The 21154-nt window shown below is 39.6% G+C and overlaps 1 protein-coding gene across 1 annotated transcript in view; it reads right to left on the reverse strand.

Moving 5' to 3' along the window:
* Positions 1-19: 19 nt before the first annotated feature.
* LOC307142010 (uncharacterized protein) overlaps positions 20-21154 on the reverse strand; it is a 102012-nt gene continuing 80877 nt past the window's right edge. Inside the window, exons 8-12 of the mRNA XM_079842528.1 lie at positions 10179-10301; positions 9453-9551; positions 9345-9369; positions 2606-2688; positions 20-803 (exon numbers count right to left, since the gene is read on the reverse strand). Coding sequence (XP_079698654.1) covers positions 790-803; positions 2606-2688; positions 9345-9369; positions 9453-9551; positions 10179-10301 — 344 coding nt within the window. The 3' untranslated portion in view covers positions 20-789. The remainder of the gene's footprint in view (positions 804-2605; positions 2689-9344; positions 9370-9452; positions 9552-10178; positions 10302-21154) is intronic.

The following is a 21154-nucleotide window of genomic DNA, read 5'->3' on the forward strand; positions in this document are numbered from 1 at the left end:
ATGACCCCATTATCATTTTCTCTTAATTATTTTAATGACTTCTAAATAATAAGTGCAGTCACAGTGTATTAAGAGTGTGGCAGTTTGTCATTTGAGATTCTTTCAAAATCTTAGCATTGCATACAAAAGGTACAAAAACAGTATTATTCACTTAAAAATGCAGCCTATCAAATTCTTAAAAAAACCAACAAACTATTTTTTTTGTTATTGTTGATACAGCATGTATTGAACAGCATCACACACAGAACAGTCATATACATATACTAAAGGCCCAACAGTAGTCAATTAACCAATTATACAGACAAAAAAAATGTAATGCACAATTTTACCAAAAATATATGATACTTCATTAACTTGCTAAAAATAATAATATTAATTAAAAATAAAAATTATAATAACGAACATTCATTTAGTTCAAGATATGAATGCTAAAACAGGCATTTTGTTTATTATATCATAATGTTAAAATTACAAATTAGGAAACTGATGTGTAAAAAAACACAACAACACACTTGGTGACCAGGTTTTCTTTACACTACAGCAAAGTTGCAAAGCTGTGGAGAATTAGAGGTTACAATCCTATTCAAATAATGGAGTATGTTCTAACACAGTATATTTTCTGTTTGCTGTCCTGAAACACAAACACTAATCTTAAAGAAAGAAATCTTTGGTGTTTGCTGCAAGCTTTCATCACTCCTTTCCTCTTCAGTTGCTCTGTCGTTATTTATTATTCAGAAGTGCGTGTGGATTCATGGCTAATGGCAAGCCTCTTCTTCTGCAGGATTCCACTTATCTCGCTGCAGCTGAATTAAATGGTGATAGAGACAATACAAATATAGAAGCAAAAACCCAAATTGCCCAAATCACTGAATTAAAGGAACAGTTATAAGTGTACATTCTGATAACAAGACTTCTCAGAATAGTTGTAATAAATAATTTAACCAATAGAGGGAGGAATTGCGCCTTTAAGTTGACAAAATTTGTCAACTTAAAGGCGCAATTCCTCCCTCTATTGGTTAAATAGAGGGAGGAATTGCTTTAATAAACAACAACAAAAAAAACCCATCAAGCTATACACAAATATTTATTAGCTCATTGCAGAAGAGCCTTTCTTTTGTGGTTTATGAGAAAAAAAAATCGGACTATTGTCAAATTTAATGACAATTAGGCCATTCTTTTGTTAAACAGAAATTTAAAATCCCAAAATAAATGTTTTTTTTTTTTAGGTTTGAGGTGCTCACTATGCATTGTTTTTTGTTTTTTTTGTCTATCATATATTCTATATTTGTCTATTATGTACAAAATCTCTATCTAAAATTTTCATGAGGTAAACAGCTGTAAATTGCACTACATAATGATAAATTTTTATCACATTTATAGGGTACTTATATAAAACTATTATGCCAAACATTAACATGTTCCTTAGGTAAACAGGAACAAACCACATTGTCGCATTGACATGCTGGACACAATAGTTGTCCAAAGTCACAGCACTCATTCTGCTTTCTATTCAACAAAACAATCAAAAGCATTTCCTTCATTCATGGTCTAAAGTATGCAGTCTGCATGTCAAATTAAATTTACTTCGCACACTGTACTGGGCATGAGCTTGCAGAGCAAAAGCTGTGTGTTATACACAACGGCATTGCAGGTCTCTAGGGTTACACAGTGTTAGTGATAGTGTTTTGCAGTGGAAGTGCCTTTGATCTCCCTATTATATTTTACTGGGTGGTGGTTAGGGAAAAGGGGTTAGAGGCAGGGGAATGCTGGCATTGTGGAGGAGCGATGAATGGGTGGAAGCACCTTCCATTGCACTGCAGTGCTTCAGATCTAGCTTTCCCAGTCATCCACAATGAGAAAGCCCTCGGCTTCCTCTGAGTGTTTGGAGATGAGAAATGCGATGGAATTCCAAGAAGGGAAGGGTGTGGACAGATGAGAGGGAGAAGGGAACAATTTGGGTATGAAAAATAGGATTGGATCTGTGTCTTATTGCCTGGGAGAGGCTTTTGAACCAAACAACTGAATCTCACTGCATCTAATCATAGCAGGGAATGTTTGCACTACGCACTAGCAATGAAAACAAGTAGCAAACATGCCAAACACATGAGCGAAGTCTAATAGCTAATAAATATTCAGGCTTTTAATACAGATGGTTTTATGTCTTAAAGGGACAGTTCATGCAAAATTTAAATTCTGTTATCATTTTTTCAAGATCATGTTGTTCCAAACCTGTATGTCTGTCTTTCTTCTGTAGAACACAAAAGTGGATATTCTGAAGACTATTTCCATCAGATATTGTCAAAAAAACACATAATATGAATAATGTGTTTCACAGAAGATAAATATGTGCATGGTTTGGAACAACACAAATTTGAGTTTTAAAAATGACAGAAAAAAGACCACTTTGCAATATTTTTAAGAAAGATAGCTGTTGTGTTTTATCTAAGATCTGATTCTTTGTGTAATGTTTTATTTTATTTACTTGGTATTATGAATTTGTTAGTAAAAAATACATGCCCATTATAAACAAGACTATCCAAAGTCGTATTCCTGTGTTCTCAAACATTTATGCAGTGATTATCACAGACAGAATTAAGTGACATACCATTGTCCTCTCCAACTGATGTCTTACTGACTCCTAACAGCATAACCCCATCTTTGTTACTGTCTGTCCTCTGGAAAGAAGCACTGAGTGCCCCGCAGCAACATGAAAGAGAGAAACCACATTAAAAACGATAACCTCACATGAGCCATCAAAACATAACAATACATTGTCTTACTGTTAAGAATTTTAATATTTTATCAGCAATTCAATAAAATTTATATTTTAGACAAGGGTAATGTATAGAATTGAATACTAGCATATACACCAAAGTGGGTACACTGTATATGACCCACCAAAAATGTGTGACATTAGTTAACAATGGTATAACTGCATTGGTGTCACATGACCTCATTTACAGTTAATGTTTAATACAGGGTGTGGCATTTTCTATTTTTAATCCAGGTTTGTGTAAAAAAAAGTAATTCTGATTAAATAATACGCGAAAAAAAGGAATACCAGTTCATTCATCGCACTCAGCCGTGCTATATTCAGAACAGCAGCACTTGTTTGTGCAATATTTTAAGATAACAATTAACTGGCACACTATCTTTATATGATAACTAAACTTTACAATCTTAAAGGTCCCATGGCAAGGCATTTTTCTATTATTTTATAATGTTTCCTGAGGTGTACTTATATTGTTAGTATGATTTTTACATAAATTTTTTTTTCATAATTTAGAAATAAAAGGCATTTTTTCTTTACTGTTATCAGTGTTGGGCACGTTACTTTAAAAAAGTAATTAGTTATAGTTACTAGTTACTTCTTACAAATAGTAACTGAGTTAGTAACTGAGTTACATCATTATAAAAGTAACTAATTACCAGGGAAAGTAATTACTGCGTTACTTTTTTTTTTCCCCCAAATGTTCAAATATGTCAAATAACTAGCTCACGTTATCACCTCGGTTTTTAGCCACTAATTTTCTGGCATATGATGATGTGAGGCGCTTCAGAATCACTTGCCACCGGCGTGGAGAGACTCTTTCTTCCTGGGCATAAGTTGCACGTTACATAAATATTCTGACCTTTCACCTCAATGAGGGGAAAGTAGCGCTTATAGGCTACTTCCAGTTTGCGAAAGCTACCTTTGAAGTCGTTGGACCATCGCTGAATGTGCATATGCGTGTGCGTCATAGGTGTGTGTGTGAACCATAGACCGTGAAAAAAATAGGTGTAAACTCAACCTATCAACTTCAACCTTGTCTCCCACCCACCAATCATCATCAGTTATATGTACCACCGCACCCACCCCCAACACGCATGGCTGGTGCGCACACACACACACACACACACACACACACACACACACACACACACACACACACACACACACACACACACACACACACACACACACACACACACACACACACACACACACACACACACACACACACACACACACACACACACACACGTTACAGGTCCGACTGACAGAGAGCCTGTTCGGATGAAAACCGCTTCAGTGAACTCAATTATAGTAACGCGACTAACGCCGCATTTTTTTCCCTCAGTAACGCTAACGGCATTGTAACGGGAGAAACAGTAATTCGTTTGATTACTCGTTACTGAAAAAAATAATTCCGTTAGTAACGCCGTTTATCTGTAACGCCGTTATTCCCATCACTGACTGTTATTACCCCTCTGGCTGAATGTCCAGACCCAGACTGACAGGGCACTCATGAACCACGGAGAGATGGAGGAAGTTTTATTGTACTGAGTTGTTGAGAGCGCTGTGCTGTTAGTGCGAGCTTATTTGTAGCTGAGAGTTCTGAATAAACAGTTCCACACTGTAAAACCTAACAGTTGTATGTACTAAATAAAAATGAGTTCACTGCACTCAAACATTACCGAATGTTGTGTGGACACAATGACTGAAACAGAACTCAAAATGAATGAGTTATAGAACATTTCTAGTTCCCAGCATGATAATTGGATAATAATTGTATTCTTAATTGATTAAATAAGTGTTAATTGCAAATTGGTGGTGACACCTGATGATGGTAATGAGCAGAATCACTGAAGGAAATAGAAACACAAGAACTACAACTGACTTCAGCCACAGCTTTAGATGAAATCAACTGAAGGATAAAAGAAGACATTAAATCTCTGAAGATCTCAGCAGAGGAGGATTAAACAACTCCACAAACAGCATTACCAGCTTCACACATTACTAACCAAACTAACTTTATTTCTGTCATTTCTGATATATTGAAAATAATAGTTTTGTTTGAATTCACCATGATGGTGTTCAGTGTTTGCGTTTGTTGGGATCTTGACCCTTGACAAAACATGTCTTGCTCTGGCTGCTTTAACGAAGCACATTTGTTATAATAAGAAAAGCCAAGAGGAAATGTGATTAGCTGGTGTTGGTTGTTTTTTGCCTATGATATTATCGTAATGTAATGACTAAATCACTTATCTCATTCAGAGTCTAATGCTCTGGTTATAGAGGTTTTATGTGTGTGTTTTTTTTTTTTGTATTATTCATAAAAGAACTTATGTGATTCTACAGCACAAGATCCAGGATGGTTGTGGAAATCGAACAATATGCAGGATATAAATTAATAAAATTATTGCACAGAAGGTTTTAATCTACAACAGTACTTGGACACCAGTGCCGGCCCGTGGCATAGGCGGAATAGGCAAATGCTAGGGGCGCCACTCATCCATAGGGGCACCAAAATGTATTAATGATACTATTTTATTAATATTAATTTGAAATATTACCAAATAAAGCATAAAAAAACGTAACTAAGTCCCCCGCATCTTCCCGGTCCGCCTCATCAATCTCCCCCCGCCGATCTACTTGAAGTGCGTCGGAAATACAACGCGAGATCAGTTTATCGTTAGGGGAATTTGTTGTGTTGTGTTGCGTCGCCTCTCGCCGCATCCAACGCAGACAGGATTGCTTTCATTTTTTAGGGTGCTTGGCCGTTCGCACCAGGTGTTGACACGGTGTAAGTTGCCTGATTATTTATGACGGATGGCCGAATTGAAGTGTCAAAAAAGAAAGAAGCCCTCTGATGCAGGGAAGATAAGGGATACACTGCTCTTCTTACATAGTATTTGTGTCTTGTTTCTAGTCTAAATATCTAAAAATTCTTAAATCAAGGTGCATTTACTAGATAAGTAAATTAGATAATTTTCTTGTTTTCTTGAAAATAAAATCAAAATGATGTGAGTTTTTGCTTAAAACAAGCAAAATTATCTGCCAATGGAGTGGAATGAAATCTTGCTTCTGTCCCAAACATAAATTAGATTATTTTTCTCACCCCATTGGCAGATAATTTTGCTTGTTTTAAGCAAAAACTCACTTCCTTTTGATTGTATATTCAAGTAAACAAGAAAAATGTCTTATGTCATTTTACCTATCTAGTAAATGCACCTTGATTTAAGAATTTTTAGATATTTGGACTGGAAACAAGAAAAAGATTCTAAATAAGAAGAGCATTTTTTGTAGTGTAAAGACAGAAGTAAAGTGATGTAGGCAAATAAATGAACAGTTTATTTATTTGCATAGTAGTAAAATACTAATGTTTGCTAATTAATTCCAGTTATTTTTACCTTAAACTTTTTGCAAGCAGCTGTTCCGGGTTCTCCAGAGGCCACAGCCAGTGTGATTTTGCACAAAATAAATAATATAAAAATATTAAACGCATGAAATATCACTTTTTTAATAGCCTAATGTTTTTACTCTGCAGTTGTGCAGTTTTAAGGGGGTGTATAGCAATTTTAAAATGTATTTGCCGAAATTAGTAATGATATTTATATACAGGTTTATTTAAAATAGCAACATTTTATGTAAAATTCACATTAAATATCAAAATTTCTCAGTTGAATTCCTGGTGAAAACATGAAAATGCTCATAGTTTAGTGGAAGATTGCTGCCATCTACTGGAAAACAAACACTTTTGCTAGTTCTCAATGAATAGTTTGGCAATGAATGTTAGATGCACTCTTGCTCTTTGTGTTTAGGCTGTAATGTGACATAGGTGCAATTTTTGTACAGTTTTACTATCATCAGCCTTTAAAAAATAAAAAAATAATAATAATATCATGAACATAATGACGGGGTAGAATGAACTGGACATCATATAAAACAACAACAACAATAAAAATAAAACATCAATGCATTACAAAAATAAAACAGTACGAGTTAGTGATGTGTCGTTCATGAACGATTCGTTCATTTTGAACGAATCTTTAATATGACTCGGGACTACCGAGTTGTCTCAGAGAGTGATTCGTTCATTTTGTGTTGACCGCGCATGCGCATTACACTGAATCTGTACTGGAAAGAACAAAAATGATTAGTTCATCTTTCGAGTCTCCAGTCTCGAGTTCGGGTTTGAGTCTTTTGTTCTTCCTGTCAGTCCCATAGAGTCTGTGCTGTCAGTAACTGAAACAGAAAAGATTCGTTCTTACGAGTCTTTCGGGTTTGACGTTTGAGTCATTCGTTCTTTTGCCACGTGACTTGACTAGTATTGAACACTAGTTCACATCCTTTTTACTAACAAGCGCGTAGTTATTTTTTTATTTTTTTTTTATTTTTTTTTTATAATTCTCAGTTAATATCAGACATATACAAATATGGGAAATATATTGACTATTCAAGTCCAACATCACAAATTCAAGTCAATTAGACTATTACTCGTTTTGAATCAACTGTATTTTATTTTTCTCTATTGAGTTATATATATATATTTTTTGTCCTTGTGTTATTAATGAATAAAAATCAGTTTAAAAATGTTACCTAAACCTTTGTAACATAGCTTATAGGCCTATAGCACCTATACAAAAACATATTACACACACACATATATATCTATATATATATATATATATGTATATGTGTATGTGTGTGTGTGTGTGTGTGTGTGTGTGTTTGTGCTATATTATTCAAAATAAGTAATAGTCTAATTGACTTGAATTTGTGATGTTAGACTTGAATAGTCAATATATTTCCCATATTTGTTTATGTCTGATATTAACTGAGAATTATATATAAATTAAAAAAATAAATAAAATAAAAAATAACTACATGCTTGTTAGTAAAAAGGTTGTGAACTAGTGTTCAATACTAGTCAAGTCACGTGGCAAAAGAACGAATGACTCAAACGTCAAACCTAATCTTTTCTGTTTCCGCTACTGACAGCATAGACTCTATGGGACTGACAGGAAGAACGAAAGACTCAAACCCGAACTCGAGACTCGAGACTCGAAAGATTAACTAATCATTCTGTTCCCGGACCTGTGTCACATGGCCCGGCCCCAGATCAGAGTCAGACACAGACACGAGAGGCGGAGAACAAACGTGATAAATATGAAGTTGCAAAAGAAAGAATGTCTTGGATCAGGAGGTGAGGTGAACTAACAGAGTAAGACTGCAATAGCTTGACCCAACACTAATCAATTAATTAAACGTTTCAGTTTCTTATCATTTGGCTTTGGTTGCAGTACCCTATAGTTTATTTTTATTTAGTTTTACAAATGTAATCAACATTTCCATAAGTACTAGATGGGTTGGGCTATTTAACATGTCATTTTAATTATATTTTTCTGAAATGAACGAAATGACTCGAAATGACTCGAAAAAAGATTAGTTCATTTTGCTGAACGAGACTCAAAGATCCGAGTCAGTAAAATGATCCAAACTTCCCACTACTAGTACGAGTTTTTCCACAACTTAGACTGATAACGTGTAGTGCTAAACCTTGATACAAGGGGCACCAAGTAAAATCTTGCCTAGGGCAGCAAATTGGTCAGGGCCGGGCCTGTTGGACACACACAGACATCAAGAATCAGCATATGAATCTCAACAATGGTGACAATCAAAAAATATATTCAGATAAACAGATCAACTTTGAACATAAAACAAGCTACAAAAACATTCAATGGAAAAGTGTTGAATGTTGAAAGTGAAACTCAAGATGCGTACGTGATGTCATGACTTGCGTACCTGGTCGCGTTAGTCTTTCGATCGGCAGGGGAACTTTCAACAATTTTTCCATAAATTGAACAGGGAAGGCGGTTGGTCGAAAGTTTACTTGATAAAGTTTTAAATATGGATATTTTTCTTACACAAACGCATCGATTCGCTTCAGAAGGTTTTTATTAACACCTCAGAGCCACGTGGAGCATGTTTTTTGATGGGCAGATGCACTTTTTATGGACTTCAAAAACAGAGCAACTATGAATCCAATTCTAATGCTTGGATTAGCCTGGACTTTTGTAATATAACTCAGATTTTATTCGTCTGAAAGAAGAATGTCATATACACCTAGGATGACTTGAGGGGGAGTAAATTATGGGCTAATTTTCATTTTTGGGTGAACTATCCCTTTAATAAACACTGTTACTCACTGCTTGTGGCGGTGCTGTCGAATCCATATTGAAAAGTCTGTTTGTAAAGCCTGTGCTGACATAAACTGAATCCATTTTCTCCGAATGCTCTGGGCGGGCAAAGCAGAGGAAGGGGAGGTAACCTTTCCTGGCATGACGTCATAACAAGAAAATTCCAGATCAGCTCGTCTGAGCTCTCATTTTCTCAAAGGCAGAGAAAGACAGCCAGAACTCGGTTTACACCCATCAAAATTTCTAGCCACTTGGGGACCATATACAGGCTAGGGGAACTCATATTAATGTAAAAAACCCCTCATAGAATGAAATTTTCATGCCATGGGACCTTTAAGACTGAAATTCTATAAACAAAGACATAAAACAGATACACTCACTTTTCTGTTCCATTGTCAGCCATTTCTGAAAAGAGGGAAAATATCTGATTATCATTAATAGAGTTACTGACAGAAGTAAAGGAAATATTAAATATATGATTCAGTCACCTGGCCGATGCTGGACTTTTTTACACTTGAATTTTGAGTATATCAATGATGCCACTACTATACACAGAACAGGCAGCAGAATCCACAGATATCTTTTTTCTGTGAAGAGAAAGATGATCATGACTAGGCCTATATTCACTGAATAATGTACTCCACAAGTGCAGCAGTATTCTTTACACAGCGGTACACATTTTTACACAGATCTATTGTCCAAAGCATTAAAGCAGTCACATACACACAAATAATTTAAATTGTTGAGCTTTAATTACTGCTGTCATTTTATTTATTGTATGTTGGATAAGAAAGAAAGCCATGCTTTGAAGACCAGAGCTATAAGCAGTAAATATAGTACATGAAACACAAAGTAGATCATTGTGCTAGCAATGCCACGATCATGGCTCCAGTGCCCAGAGAATGCAAGACTTATAAAGTATACCTGCAATTCAATGTAATTCACTGTGGAAAATGCATAAATTACCCAAACATTTGTAAAGATAAATTAATGTCATTGCATTAGATACCAAAATATCAAACTATTCAACCCTTTCAAAGAGTGGATTAAGTATCCAAATCTTTTTTGGGGTAAATATAGTTGAAAGTTGTATTATAAGCAGAATGTGTGTTTAGTAAATTTAATTCAGGAATATTCCCTTTACGAAAGTCATGATTGCAAAACCTTGAAAATGTTGTCCTTAAAAATGTGCAAATTGTGAAAAGAATGCTCACCAAAAGATGGTTTTGCTGATGTTGCAGGGGTGGTCGGTGAAGCAGGATGGTTGGTAAAATTGCTTTTGTGACTTTGTTTTGTAGTGCGAGAATTTGTGTTTGGCTCTAGAGTTGCTGAAGGGGCTACAATACAACATATATTAAATATTACTTCAAGTATATTTTAGCTGAGGTGGATGAAAGTTCAGTTAAATGAATGACATGAAGAATCAAATTATACAATATAACTTTTCTAGAGAAATCAAAATTTATCAAAAAAAGATGCTGTAACAGTGGTGTACTGCACCTTCTGCTGAGCAAAGAAACTGTCAATCTACATATTTGCATTTAAACATTGACACTTAAAAAATGATTCAGGTCCTTCATAGATGTGACACATTTGAATTCTGTTCACTTTACTTAAACATATCTAATTTTGTCACAACTTAATTTAATTGTGTTCAATCAACCTAATATTTTTAAAACTGAAGTTTACTTAATTCAGTTGTGTTAAAACTACATTAAATATTTGTGTTGACACAACTAACTGGGCAGTTCCCAGCATGCTTGGCAAGGAGAGTAGGATTAGGATTAGGAGAGTAAATTTAAGGATTAAAGTGTTATTTTATTTGTTTTTCTGTAAAGGGAATGATGTTGTTAGTTAATGTTAGTGTTTAATGTTCAGTTATGTTGGACATTTAGAGAGGTTTCTGTAATGTTTTTTAATTTTGTGGTTACCGTTATGCTGAAGAGAGGCATCTGCTTAGGCTCAGTGATATAATGTCAGGAGTGACACCTCTTGTCTTATATTTGCATTATATACATTTTGTATGATGATGAATGAAACTGCTTATAATTGATTTCCAATTAAATGTTTTAATTTAAGTTTAACAAGTATAACAAAGTCATGTTATAAGTATATAAATAGCATTTAAACTGTATTTGATAAAATTGAGTTGGACCAACTCAATTACATTTCATTGCATTAATTCGTTTTTTATGAGTTGGGGCTACACATTTATTGGATGGAAAACCTGCCCTCAATTAAATGGAGTTTGTCCAATGAATTATTTTTTTTGAGTGTAGAAGAAATATGTGGTTACATATTTTCCTCGAAACGGATGCGATAATCTCTGCTTAATTACAGAAAACACATATCTTAAATTATTTCTCAATAAACAACCAGTGTGGATACCAGTGTGTCATTCTAGCCAATTAGAAATTAATGTTGCTAAAACAAAATAATTAATTATGTGCACAAAATGAGACATGATAATCCAGCCAATTTCACTTGAGGGTCAACAAGTTGAAATTGTGCAGAATTTTAAATACCGTGGTTAAATTCTGGACTCACATGTGAGCTTTGATGAAAATTCAGAGTACATTTTTAAAAGATGCTCGCAACGACTATTTCTTCTTACAAAACTCAGTGGCCTTGGGGTTAGTCAGCATATTTTAGAACTGGTGTACAAATACATTGTAGAGAGTGTATTAACTTTTGTTAATAGGTTCTGTTAGGTTGCTGTCAGATGTTGCTGAGCAAAGCAGCAACTGGCTGTGACTAAAAAGGAAGGACCCCAAATGGACTGCAAAATGACCAAGAGGGGTAAAAGCAGAGGGGAGCATACCCGGGACGCCAGGTGTTGCTGTTGAGCCCTCTGGAGGTGTTGTGGGCCTATCAATGAAACGCAAAGGAAAGAGGGTGCCCACCTGATGACCCCCATGATGTGATTACCCCTACCCACTCAAGATATTAAGAAAGTGCCGATTATTCAAAGGGATTGTACTATCAAGTCCAAATGCTCAACTGATAAGTTGGAGAAATCCAATGACTGCTGTGAAAGTGCAGCTGACAAATAGAGAAAGACCATGTGACTGCGTGGAAAGACAGCTGACAGGAGGAAAAGACCCCAACGGGGCTGTCATGGACTAGCTATCCATGAAGGCAGGCTTTGTTTAGTGAATAGGAGTCACCCTATATGGCTACGGAAAATTCAATAAGGAAAACACCCCTTGAGTCTGCGAGAGTGGGGGCAGAAGATGACTCATCGATTGACAACCTGGTAATCGACCCTGGCATGAATATGACGATGAATCAGATAATCGGCATGGCACCTGCAACATCAGCTGTGAGACAAGAGCTCAGAACATGCAGCTGTGGCTGGTCCAAGGTAACATCCATCAGAGGCCTAAAAATACATCAAGGACGGATTAATTGCTTGAAGGAGGTGAGATCGGGACCTCGCATTGATACTTATCTCTTGAGGAAAAGATCAAGTCAGTCAAGTGAAGCTCAGTGGCAGGACATAACCCACAGTACACGGAGCATCAATACCCCAATGTCCGAGGAGGGTAATTTGAGCACAACATCTGAGAACCTGGAACCCAGCCAGAGGCAGTCTGTTACGGAGAAGAACATTCAAGGCTACAGACCTCAAGTGAAGTGGCCAAAGTCCGGCAGCAAGAATGAGTGGACAACAGTCAATGCAGACCTGAGTCAGGTCCTGGACGAACTCAGAGGAACAGCAGAGAAGAAGTTGGAGAAAATTAGTGATCTGATCTATTCATACGGAGTGGAAAGGTTTGGAACAAAAGAGAGACGAAAGAAGGAACCAACAATCCCACCCAAATCCAGAAAGCTGCAAGAAATTGTGTGCCTTGTCAAACAGAGAAGGGATTTGAGGAAACAGTGGAAGAAATCATCACTAGAGGAGAGAGTTGGCATAAACCTTTTGCAAGCAGACCTAAAAGAATGCCTGGGAAGACTGCGGAGAGCAGAAAACATCAGAACTAGACGCAAGAAGAAGGAGAGGGCAAGAGCATCCTTCTATAAAGATCCTTTCGGATTTATGAGAGCTCTCTTTACAAAGGAAAAGAGCGGGTCACTTAAATTGTCAAAGAAGGAGATGGAGGACCACCTGAAAGCAACACACAGACAACCAGAGACATGAGCGGAGGGTGATACCACCAGACATGCCACCGATTCCTCAGCCAAAACATCAATTGGATGACAACCCTCCAAGGTGGAGTGAGATCGAGAAAACTGTGAGAAAGGCAAGGGCAGCTTCAGCTCCCGGACCAAACGGAGTTCCATACCGGCTGTACAAGAACGCTCCCGATGTCTTACGGTTCCATTGGAGACAAATGAAAGTAGTTTGGAAAAAGCAAACCATCCCAAAAACATGGCGAAGAGCGGGGGTGGGGGGGGGGTTGGGGGGGGGGATGGTAGCATGGCGGGGGGTGCTAATCCCAAAGGAAAAGGAAGCCTCAAACATCAACCAATTCCGGCAAATCAATCTTTTGAATGTTGAAGGTAAGATCTTCTTTAGCATTGTTGCTCAAAGGTTTTCAACATACCTGAAACAGAACAACATGATTGATATGTCAATACAGAAAGCTGGTATACCAGGCTTCTCTGGATGCTTAGAACACACAAGCATGATATGGCATTAAAACCAGGCAGCAAAAAGGGAAGGAATGCTTTTGGATCTGTTGCCCATTCTCTCCTCTGGACAGCCTTTGAGTTATTCCATGTGCCAACAACCAATACTCACCTGGTCAGAAACTACTTCAAAGATTTGCAATTTTGCCTTACAACAACAGAATACACAACTTTCGTGTCAACTTTATTTATATAGCGCTTTTAACAATGCAGATTGTTTCAAAGCAGCTTTACAGTGTTAAACAGGAAAATAATGCAGCATAATTTTATTCAGCCGTCTAGCCATTCTGGAGAAAACAGTGATTTCATCAGTTAATTTCAATTATCATACAGTGAAAGTTTTGGCTTTACATCAGTAATTAGATCAGTAATTTAGTTTATATGGTTAATTTAATTTATTAATTAGATTTATTTCGATATTTAGTTGAAAAATGTAGAAAAATTGAGTGTCCCCAACTGAGCACGCCAAGCCAGAGGCAACAGCGGCAAGGAAACCAAAACCCCATCAGGTGACCTAATGGAGAAAAATAAACCTTGGGAGAAACCAGACTCAGTCGGGGTGCCAGTTCTCCTCTGGCCAATTAACAAACAGCGTATGATTATTATTCTGGAAACTTTACAGGTCAGAGGTCATAATAGATCGGAATATTCAAAGGATCGGAGGCAACACGACGGAGACGGGTTTATTGAGGATGACATATCGATTTAAGTATTATTAAATTGTAATATTCGAACAATCGGAGTCATCATGCCGGAAACGGGTTTATTGAGGATGCCGTGTCGAAGATGCAATTTCAGGGGAGTCTAATTGACACAGTCTCTGCAGACACTTCAGGGTCCTGTGTTGGTCATGTCTGGGAGCAGGTCCACCATCTGATCTGGTTACGGCCCGGATCTGGCTGACTGCAGTAAACCTCGGGATAAAACAGAGAGACTATCATTAGCGTAGATGCCATTCTTCTGATGATGTAACGAGTACATCAGGTGTTTTGGGAAGCGTTCCCGGTTCCGGCTGACCTAGTTAATGCAGCCTAACAATCATTTAATTGAAAAAGTGTTTTATGTGTATGTCATAGTAAAGAGATGTGTTTTTACTCTAGATTTAAACTGACAGAGTGTGTCTGCTTCCCGTACAATGTAAGGAAGACTATTCCAGAGTTTAGGTGCTAAATAGGAAAAGGATCGACTGCCTGAGTTACAAACAGAGGTGACACGGAGAACAAAGGCAGGTGAAAGCAGAGTTTATTTCGGAACCAGGAAGTGAGCAGGTGCGGTGAGAGTCAGAGTGAGAGTATCTGGAAGTGCTGGATATGTTGGTAATACGATACGTCTTGGAATCTTGAACACAGGAACAATGGATCGAAGGAGACGAGGACCAGGAGACAGGACGAGACCAGGAGACAGGACGAGACGAGGAGACACTCAGGATTCGTTGGAGATCAGGTAAGGTATCAGGTGAGTCCGAGGAAGCAAGCATGTAGGGTCATGTGCAAACGATACCGGACAGTGACTGAGTGTGAGCGTGGAGCTTAAGTGCAGATGGTGATTACTGTGGTGATGACGTGCAGGTGTGTGTGCTCAGTACTCTGGTGATTGGGATCGTTGTGGTAGTGAGGGGGTGGAGCCTGGCGTGCTTGTAACAGCCTGCAGTTGATTTGGATATTCTCGGTATTATCAACTGGCCAGAATTTTGAGACCGCAGTAGACGTGATGGAGTATAATATGTTAAGAGCTCGCTCAAGTATTGGGGAGCTAAACCATTTAGTGCTTTGTAAGTAATAAGAAAGATTTTAAAATGTATGCAATGTTTAATAGGCAGCCAGTGCAGTGTTGACAGAACTGGGCTAATATGGTCATACTTCCTGGCTCTAGTAAGAATTCGAGCTGCTGCGTTTTGGACCAGCTGGAGATTATTTATTAAGCGAACAGGGCAACCACCCAGTAGAGCATTACAATAATCTAACCTTGAGGTCACGAACGCATGAACTAACTGTTCAGCATTTTGCATTGAGAGCATGTGCCGTAATTTAGATATATTTTTAAGATGGTAGAATGCAGTTTTACAGATGCTAGAAACGTGGCTTTCAAACGAAAGATTGGTATCAAAGAGCACACCCAGGTTCCTCACTGACGACGAGGACTTGACAGAGCAGCCATCAAGTGTTAGACAGTATTCTAGGTTACTACTTGTGGAGCTTTTTTGTCCAATAATTAAAAATTCAGTTTTTTCTGAATTGAGTTGCAGGAAATTACTGGTCATCCAATGTTTTATATCAGCTATGCATTCCGTTAATCTTGTGAATTGGTAAGTTTCTTCAGGGCGTGAAGAACTATATAGCTGAGTATCATCAGCATAACAATGAAAACTAACGCCATGCTTCCTAATGATATCTCCCAGTGGTAGCATGTACAGGGTGAAGAGCAGCGGTCCTAGCACTGAGCCCTGCGGTACTCCATACTGAACTTGTGATCGGTGTGACATCTCTTCATTTACTGCTACTAACTGATAACGGTCACAAAGCTATGATTTAAACCATTACAAAGCAATTCCACTAATACCTACATTTTTTCGAGTCTATTCAAAAGAATGTTGTGGTCGATAGTATCAAATGCAGTGCTAAGAACGAGTAACACTAATAGAGAGATGCAGCCACGATCGGATGATAAGAGTAAATCATTTGTAACTCTGATGAGAGCAGTCTCAGTACTATGATACGGTCTAAATCCTGACTGGAAATCCCCACAGATACCATTTTGTAACAACAATAAGTTTCTGGGAATAATTAATTCAAATGGTATGAATATTCATGAGGCTATGAATATGATTTGCTTGTTGTACAGACAAAAATTAACGTTTAACGGAACCTTTAATCATTTAAAAGTAACCTTTATCCAAATTGATTTCTTCATCAATTATCAATCTTACAAACCTTAAGAAACATTGATCTGTTTGATCAGGACAAATAATATCTCTTATGTTTGTACAATTTGTACTACTGAAGTAGTAATACAGGAAAATCAAGCTTAAATGGGGAGCTAAAATATTACGTTTCATTGACTTCGATATTTGTGAGCAAAACAATACGGATTCAATTTAATGCAATTATTGGGTTTTAATAAAACAACTACAGAATACAAAGCTACGAATCACACGGGGGTAAATATACATATATATGTAGGAGAAAACAAACGATATGGTACAAACAAGGAAAAATCAAACTTAACGAATAAAATCAAAGGGAAAAGAATGATGGAAAGAGAGAATCCACGAGGGAGAGAGAGAGAGAGAGAGAGAGAGAGAGAAAGAAAAACAGTTCCAAGCACTTCACCAGAGCCTTCCAGACATTTATGATTTCGTGAATCAGGAGTAATTAAGACAACCTTTTTCAAGCAGTTTAAAGGTGAAATATAATACTTGCATTAGGCTCTCTCGTGTACGTGTCTGAGTTCGAATCGTCGTGGCAGTTCGCTAAGGAGTTGCGTGTCCGGGAGAATTTCTGTGAAGTTCAGGAAAGTCGCTCCAGAAGTTTGCCGGTCTCTCTTTCTTGGCTGGGGATGCCAAAGGGATCCTTCTCTCAGGGGGGCGAAGGCCAGGGTGGTCTTCCGTGTGGTGGCGGAGTGCAAGGAGTTAATGATAAGCTCCTTGTTCTTATAAATGGAGTGGCCGAGCCCAGAGAGTTGGAAGGATCCAATCATGTCCGTGGAGAGAGAAGGCGCGAGTGTTTAATTGTTTCTGTACCCCCCTCCTCTTAGTTAATCAATAGGGTGGAAATTGTAAGCCTCTAATTCTTAGAAACCTGGTATTTCTATAATAATGCATCTTGTTGTAATTTGTGGACAAGATTCGGCACAGTCGGGTTTTTGCGTTAACAGAGATACCAAGAATGTTCATTCTGCGACTTGAGCGTACAGATATACAAGATTATCACAGTTACTGGCATACAGGTTTTGATTTACATACAGTAAACATCCTAGTTATTCTAATACATTCTAATAGTTAATCTAATAAATTTAAATCAACTAATTATATATATTTGAACATTATTGAGACAGTTTTTAGTCCACATGGTTCAAGTAACGCGTGTGTGTGTGGACGTGATGCTCCGCTATGTGTGTGCGTTTGCGGACATGAAGTCATGTGAATGTCTTTAGGCTGTCCTGTATACGCAACATGTGTCGGGAGTTATGTAGATGTCTGAGGCTTGAGTCATCAGTGAGCTCAGAGTCAGTGATAGGGTGGCAGGAGGGGTCAGAGAGGTGGTCAAGACTTGTCTTTATTGCAGTGTCAGAGGCTTGCATATCCGCAATGTCGTTGTTGGCAATCTGCGGAGTTAGCGATAGCGGCTGCGAGGCGGGCATTGTAGCCGGTGCCGGTCGCTTGCTGCGGGTTAGCACTGCAACGTTGGGGCTGGATGTGGGGTTTGGGGGTACCCACATGACGCCGTGTAGTGCGCCCGTCTTGGCGAGGGAGTCTGTTTGGTCATTCAAGTCTTTGTCGAGACCTGGTAGCTTTGAGTGTGCTTTTACCTTCTTCCAGTCCACTGTCAGGTCATGTGTTCTTGTGATGTTGTCACATTCCTGGAACAGGTGTTGGTGTTTGACTGGCTTGTTGTTAGCGGTCTTGAAACCATTCTGTTTCCAGCTTGGAAGGTGGCACACGAAACTGAGTCTGGCATAGTTAGAGTCTGAGCAGATGAGCAGTTCTCTGATGTCAGTGGCTGATGCGATCTGTAGGGCTATGAGAATAGCTGCTATCTCTGCATATTGCGATGACTGGGGGCCCAAGGAGCACCCATCGACGTAGGCCGTGGGCATGCCCTGGCACGCATTCGGTTCAAAGTATCTGTGACAGGTCAGTTGTTGTTGTTGGGGTTCTTGTGCATCCGCTGCAGCAGCAGGCGTGTTATCAGAGCAGTTATCAGAGCATGCAGCCAGGCCATTGCCCAGTGCAGACTTGTGATTCTGTGCGTACCGTGCCTCAACATTGCGTCCCTGGAGGGCCATTAACCACATGGCTATACGTGAATTAGTGACAACGCCATCTCGGATGCGTTGGCTGTTGAGTAACATTACGGGCTGGTGACAAGTCTCAATGATAACTTTCTGTGCCCCAATGTAGTTGGAGAATCGCTGAATGGCCCACACCGTGCAGAACAGGGCTTTTTCACAGTCTGAGAACTTGCACTCTGGTGGGAGAAGCGTTTTGCTGGCATATGCGACCACCTTTTTGTCTTGGTCATGTCGTTGATATAGGCCAGCACTGAGACATTGGTCGGAAAACCCGGCTTCCAGGTAGAATTCCTTCTGTGAATCGGGGTAAGCAAGGCATGGAGCTGTGCATAAATGTCTTTTTAGTGCCGTCATGGCGTATTCTTGAGCGTCTGACCAGACGAAAGGGCAGTCTTTCTTCAGCAGGGCTGTTAGAAGTCTGCCAATGTCTGAGTAGTTTTCGATGAACTGTCGGAAGTAATTGCATACCCCGAGAAAACTGCGCAGCTCAGAGACGTTTGTAGGGGGCTTGATGTTTTGAATAGCATGAATACGGTTTGACTGAGGTTCAATGCCTTGGGATCCGATGAGCAGGCCCACGTAGTTGACCTTGGTCCGGCACCACTGTCCTTTGTGGAGGGCGATCTTGGCACCGGCTGCGGATAGTTGGTTCAAAACATAGTCTATTTCATTCAGGTGGTCTATTTCATAGTCTATCGTGGGTCTCCAGGCTCCGCTAGGTTTCAGCACAAGCCACAGGGGACTTGAATAGGTACTGTTGCAAGGACGGATGACACCTTTTTCAAGCATGGATTCGATGATCTCCTGCACTGGTTCGTGTGAGGCGATGGGAATCTTGTCTTGCTTGACAAAAGTGGAAGGCGCATCAGGGTGCGTTGGGATGCGCACCGTGTGGAGGTTGGTGAGACCGCAGTCTAAAGAGTCTTTGACACAGGATTCTTTGAACTTATAAAGGACTTGTTTGATTCTTTGACGGTCTGTCTCGCTCTGGAGCGTGTCAGCGTCTCGTAGAATTTGCTGCACTTGAGACTCAAAACCTGGGTACGGTTCCTCCGTATGTGTGTCGTGGGTCAGGTTGGTCTTGAGAGGTGTGGCAGGTTCATCAGTCTCACCGACAGGCTGGTGGGAGACTGTGTATACTGCGAGGTGACTGTCCTCAGTCAACTCCGTTCGGTACACCTGGTCTTTGGTCATCGGCATGACAGACGTGATGGCAATGACTTTGAAGGGTGCAGTGAACAGTGTGTTATCTGTACTCCCTTCGGGTATCAGTGCAGGTGGAATGGGCCCAATGATGGGTAGTACAAGTTCAAAGTCATGAAAGTCATGGCTCACTAGCCATCCCAGCCGGTAGGCCTTGGGAATGTTGATGTCAGTTGCTGTGCAGTTGTTGAAAAGGATGTATACTACACGAGATGACACTTCAGTGAGGGGTGTGGCTTCAAGTGTGAGTCTGAGTTCCACACATTCAGGTGAGGGTTGGAAGAAGCCCAGCGTGTGGTTTAAGGTTTGACCACATCGCATGTTGAGCCGAACAGCGACCCCTTTGGTGTATGCTGGTACCACCGTTCCCTGTTCCCTGTGACCTGACAGTCTTGCTCAGAAGACCTGTGTGTCTGGAAGGGACGAGGTTCTCGCACTTGCGCCCAGAATTTCAGCTGTTTGAAGTCCAGTAAAGGTTCGAAGCAGTCCAGCAGGTCTTTGCCGATGAGAAACGGATAAGTGTTCATAGGTGACACATAGACAGGATGTACAAGATTCATAGGCCCAACTGCCAGGTGAATGGGAGCTATGGTTTTGAGCTGGATGTCGTTTTGGCTGTACGACTGAACATTCAGCTTACACGTGTGAAGGTTAAGAGTGCGATTCTGTCTCTGTGCTTCAAATTTGAGTTTGTCAAACAGTTGAACGGATATCAACGTTAGGTCGGAGCCGGTGTCAACCAGGGCTTCGAGTCTCAGTTCCTTTTCCAAGGTGATGGTTAGGTAGAGTTTTCGAGTCATTCCCTTCTCGATCAGGTTCCCCAAGAGTCTGGGTGTTGGGGCCTGTGTGTTGATCGGTAGGCAGTCGGTATATGTCTCTTGTGTTTCATTGTGAGTGCAGATAACCAGGACAGCACTTTCATGTACCTTGGTGTGCGGAGTGACACTGTCTCGGTCAGGAAGTGTTGCCGTCAGCTGGAGTGAGTGGATGTTGCTGACGTGTGGGGGTGCAACAGCTAGTTCGATAGTCTGTGGTTGGGAAACAGTGTTCTGGGTGTTTGGTTCAGTTGCAGAAAGGTCAGGAAGGTTGATTTCAGGCGTCCGGTTCAGTCATGCGGTGTCTGGTTCATCCTTCTTGTCTGTCTTGCGGGGTTTCTTTTGTAGAAACTCCTTCAGTACCTTCAACAGTTCTGGACTCGACCGTACTTTTCTTGTTAGCCGTGGGCTCAGATCCGCGCTTACCAGTATCACGTCGAGAGTGGCCCCTCTGTCGGTTTTCTGGGTTTGGGGTTCTGTGAGAGAGGGTTCGGCTCCTTCTAGGTTGCCGGCCAGCTTCCCATGTT

The sequence above is a fragment of the Gobio gobio genome (assembly GCF_949357685.1).
Source record: "Gobio gobio genome assembly, chromosome: 2".
Classification (NCBI taxonomy): domain Eukaryota; kingdom Metazoa; phylum Chordata; class Actinopteri; order Cypriniformes; family Gobionidae; genus Gobio; species Gobio gobio.